This window comes from Charadrius vociferus, unplaced genomic scaffold, assembly GCF_000708025.1.
Source record: "Charadrius vociferus isolate BGI_N301 unplaced genomic scaffold, ASM70802v2 scaffold3, whole genome shotgun sequence".
Taxonomy (NCBI): Eukaryota; Metazoa; Chordata; class Aves; order Charadriiformes; family Charadriidae; genus Charadrius; species Charadrius vociferus.
In genome coordinates this window covers 1,671,358-1,676,522 of record NW_009647748.1, presented here as the reverse complement: position 1 = coordinate 1,676,522, position 5,165 = coordinate 1,671,358, and the positions used below count along the sequence as shown (strand labels likewise).

General features: G+C 49.2%; 1 protein-coding gene across 1 annotated transcript in view; it reads left to right on the top strand.

Moving 5' to 3' along the window:
* Positions 1-4,783: 4,783 nt before the first annotated feature.
* The window catches only part of BOD1 (biorientation of chromosomes in cell division 1), a 5,631-nt gene continuing 5,249 nt past the window's right edge, over positions 4,784-5,165 (top strand). The window contains exon 1 of the mRNA XM_009882097.1: positions 4,784-4,807. Coding sequence (XP_009880399.1) covers positions 4,784-4,807 — 24 coding nt within the window. The remainder of the gene's footprint in view (positions 4,808-5,165) is intronic.

The following is a 5,165-nucleotide window of genomic DNA, read 5'->3' as shown; positions in this document are numbered from 1 at the left end:
CCCCATTTCCATCCCAGAAAGCCTTTCCTGCAGAGGAAATGGAAGGAGGTAGTGAAGAAACCTAGCACTGATGTTACTTTCCCTGGCAAAAATTGTACATCTGTCAGATGCCCATTTTGAGCGTGCGAGGCTGGGTAACAACATTCCAAGCGCACTTCAATAAGGCCCTGAAATGGTTTCCCTTTCTTTTTTGATGGCATGGCAAGATTCCTAGGGGGCTTCTCCTACATCAATATTAGAAGAGCAATCTTTAAAATTCATTTTAACCTTTTTTATTTATAAATAGGTTGGGTTTAAAGAGGGGAAATTCCGTTCAGAGAAGGGAATGCCTGCATACATACTGAGCTTTGTCTAATCTCCTCTTGGAGGTAACCTGGACTTTCTTTCATATTAACTCAATTCCTCATTTCAGAAGAGATTTGTCTCTCTCTCTCTGCCTCAAATCCTTCCCAGCACGGAGTTCTGCAGAACTGGTAATGAGGGACATCTTGGAGCACCGAGCGCTCAAGTCTCCATTCACTGCCTTTAGATGGACATCTGAGCCTTTATGCAGAGAGCATTATCTGCAATTTCAAAACCATCCCAGGCAGCCTCTGCTCCCAAACACCACTCCCAAATTACTGATACAGCTTGTAATTTACTATTACAGTTTTGACATCTGATTTTTCCCAAACACATTGAGCTCCTTACTCTAATCCCAAACCCAAAACACACATGCAACGCAAAATCACAGTCCCTGTTCAATGCTCTGTAGCCTAATCTTATTAAGAAACCCAACACTGTCGCTAGAACACTACAATTTCTCAGTTAAAATGGCCAGAGTTCAAACATTTCATTGCTAGCAATGTGAATTTGTGTACGCATGTGTGCATGAGAGGGGCAGCGGAAGCGCGTGAATAAGTAGGTTCACCCTCTGCAACGGTCCCCATGGTAATTCCGTTTGCATTTCAGCACATACAGTCCCTCGTCACAGCCACCTATTCCAGGTTTCTTTGTCTAATCATTGGCAAGGGCAAAGCTGTTAGAAGCTAGACCCATTAACTGGCTTTTTTAATTTAGTGGCCAGAGGTTGTCAGGACATGGAAGAGAAAACTGCCAACTATGTCTCCTCCACGCAGTCTGTGTCTTTTAACAACCATACAGGAGTTGGAAGTGGAAAACCTCGAGAGAGGAAAATGAACCTTCCCCTCTCCCCAGCCACAGTGATTGCCCCCACCCCAAATCCTCAAGATCAGGGGATGGTATCTCAAATCGGTCTATAGGGAACATTATCTAAGGCAGAAAACTTGTCAAACATGCAAAAGCCAACAATGCTGTATGAAACAGTGTTTACAATATTCTCTGTTTTTTCTGCCTCTCCAGCAGCTGACCTGTTCCCGAGCACTGGAGATGAGCAGATTATACCAGGCCTGGTGTCGGCAAAAGCACGAACAAAGGTAGAAAGCTGGTCTCCACTGCCAAGGAAGGGAACAAACTCACATCTCCGCAGTGCGATAACACAGAATACAGGATACACCCCTCAACAGTAATTGCATTTCTACAGACTTAATGAAAATCAGAAGCGGGGTGGACAGAGACACAAATGAGTGTCATCACCTGAGGAAAATGCAGGCAGGACTGCACCGCTGTGGAGCGTGCACAGCGAGCACCAGGCTGACGACTACACCATCCCTGGCAAGACAGAAGGATCATACAGGAACTCCACGACGGTGCAGTTTTTAGTGATAGCTTTAAGGAACAGAAAGGACTCGAGCACCAATTAAATCAGATTTCATTCACACCACTTTTATGGAACAACTTGGTTTCGTCAGCCAATTGCAACGTCTATGAACTCTTTGTAGGCAGCTGTAGCAGAAGGTAACGTTTTCCCTGTGGTATCAGAATTTCCATGGAAAGAGGTGCTGGTTTACAGCTCTTGTGATAGTGGCAACAGGAGGGGGAGCGGAGAACAGGAGCTGAGAAAAGAGGAAACCTGAAAGGCAGTGGTGGCAAACACTGATTAAAAAAAAGACTGAGCTCTAACTCCAATCATCTGTGACAGAAAGTGTGACTCTGGATGGACGGTACTTTACAAGTTGAAATTACAATTAAGTATCTTCATCTCCCTGGTCAACCAAAGGAATGGGTTTCAGGGGCATTGTAACATAGGAAGATAAGACTAAAAATGATTGCTTTGTCATTGTGATGCAAATACATTTTTAGGCATTTTTATTCCTAATTATTCCTCCTGAAATAAACTTTCTCCCTCAGGTTTACAAGTTTGCTTCTCCTCACAACCTAAGCATTTATCCCATGGTGAGAACCGTGTCTTCAAAAGCAGCAGCAAAGAGGCAAACGGGTAAGATTTCTCCCTTCCCGAGTCTCCTGCTGACCTGAACCATGCGAACTGCCTAAAGCTTTCCACAGGAGGAGTTCACAGATCTCATAAATTTAGTACTAGAGATCTGATGCAAGGAGAGGTCCACAGTTCTCCCTGGGGGATAGGCTGCTTTATCTAAGACACCACAGTTTAATATGCTTGCCTGTGTGCTATGATGTTGGGCAAAAATACCCCGACAGATTAGATTAAATGCTATGTTTTTCTTGTGCCCCAGCTGCAGATCTCAAAACTACGAAACACAGCTTGACCTAGGTCACACAGCCAGCCAACTTGTAAGTGGAACCCATGAATCCTCGTTACCCCTGCTAACTACCAGCTTTACCCCTTCCCCCACACCCCGAAACACCAATTGCCTATCCCTTTGTGCCATGCTGAGAAACAGGTCACTGCATCCACCTACAAAGAAAGGAAGAGGCCTAACACAGGGACCGTGAGCAGTGCTTCACTAATAACTGCGGCATCAGCATTGCTCTCCCTGCTCAGCACCATCAAGGCAGTTCCAGACAAGCTGCCATGGCTGGGGATGGTGACAGCATTTAACTGATGCAAGAAGCTGCTTTGGGTGCTGCAGCTGGGAGACACCCTGGGGAGGAGAGGTTTGCACCAAGGCTTTACCTCTCCTGCATCATGGATGCTCACAGTCTCTTTGAGTTATTTGTGAATTGGGAGGAATTTTCCCTTGTGGCAATCCCCAGTAACTCCTGGGCTGGATTCTCCTGAATGCATCGTACTGCTGAGAAGCTGGTTTTGCCTTTGAGGCTGCTCGCTCCGAGCCCCTCAGCTGCACAGAGGGAAGGAGCCTTTCCCAGGACAGCGGGAAACTCATGCAAAAAATAACCACCTTCTCCTTAGTGCTTTTTCTGCTGCTGCCTAAGCGGCTGCGATTTACTCGGGCAGAGAGAGAGACCATCCCTCTGCCTTCTGCTGCTTGTTCCCTAATGACGCTAATTGATGAATTACGTCCCTGCCCGCGGGGTGATGGCGGAGTAGAGCCCACGCCGCGCCGGCCCCGGCTGCCCTCTGCTGGGACCGCCGCTCGCCTCCGCTTCCCTTCCCTTCCCTTCTCTTCCCTTCCCACCGGGAAAACCGCTGGGCGGCCGGCCCGGGCCCCTGCACACAGCCACCTGCTTCAACCCACCCGTCAGATCCCCCCCGGGTCCCCTGCCCGCGGGAGGAGGCACAGCCATGTCCTCTAAAAAATACAGAACGAGGAGGTGCGGACCTGTAAGAGATTTTTGTCCTAAATAAATAGTGTTTACATGCTGGTTAGAAAAGTCTCCGGCATGTCCTGTCGAAGCTGCTGTATGTACTGCACCAGCATAGGGCAGCTATTCCCATTACATCCTCCAGAACAGTAAGTAACACATCCCCATGGATCTCATGGGGCAGGGCGTTACGACAGTTAGATTAATGCATTCCTTATTCAGGGTTATCTTCACGTGAAAGGACAGCACGATGCCAGCGAACTCTGTGCGGGTGTGAGCAGGTCACAAGTGGTGGGGAGGAAGGACTGCTGGCAGCTGTCAGGCAGGAATGTGATTCCACGGATACTTCTGAGTGCCTGGATGAGTCGTGGGGGGGTTATACCCAATTTTGAGATAGCCAAGACAGACTAGTGTCAGTGACAAGGCGTCTGGCCGAAGGGACAGCTTTTCTGCTCCAGCAGGAGAGTGCTTGTGTGTCTCCGCAGAACATGGCAGTGGCACGAGATGCTTTTGTCAGTGTAAAGCTCAGGCTCTGTATACACTACCGTTTTTCCCTCTTCTCTCCTCAAAGCTGCCAGATGGAAAGGGACAGCTTACGCCGCTTCTCAGAGCGGATGAATTTTAATCGGGTAGAGAAGGACAATGCGTCACATGCAAAACGTTGCCATGTTTTTATTCATTCAGTAGTATACAAAAAGAAAGGTGAGGATGCACCTGTGCAGTGCATCTTGGTGGAGGATTGGATTACTACACTTGCGCACGGCTTGTCCTCCTGCAGTTAAGATGGGAACATCCTAACGAGTTCAAATCTTTACAACGTGACTAGGAAAGAAATAAAACTAATGCATAGAATGTGTACCCTGTAGCTTGCAGACATACTCAGAACAAGAAATGACACCCATAGTCTGAGCACAGAGAACAGAGCGCGCACCTTCAGCAGAGTCTCCCTTGCGCATTCACTCTGGGGGGAGCGGTGCCGGGGTAGGCCCTTGGCAGTGCCTTTCCTTTTGCTAGCGGCGTCAAGGAATGAAACTCAGGTCCTGGTGGAAATCCAGGATGATCTCACGCAAATTAATTTGGTTTTGGGGTTTTTTTTTCCTGAATTTACATGACTGCTGTCCTGACAACACCACTAAGAAAACACTCCAAAGTCACAATCTGGCAGATATCCCCTGAGGAGCCCGAGAGCCTCCCCGGGATGGGAATCCCCGACCGTCAAGCAGTAGGTCTGGAGGGGCCTGCGCAATGCTGAGGTAAACCTGGGGCCCTCGGCCCCCAACACAGCACCTGCGGGGTGGAGGCCTCACTGATACAGCTCCTCACTGACCCAGGGAGCAAAGCACCGTCCTGCCTGGCTTGTAGCGGCACCATCACCAAATCGCCCCTCCCCAGACAGGCTGCTGGTGGGGAAGGTGGGGGGTGAAGGCCGGCAGGGTCCCCCCAAGTGAACTGCAATTCCCAAGATGCATCGCGAAAGCAAGGCTCCCGCCCCTCCCCTGCCTTGTGGGGCGCCGTCGCGGTGCACCCTGGGATTTGTAGTTCCCCCGCGTCACGGCAGCCCACTGCCTATAACGGCCCCT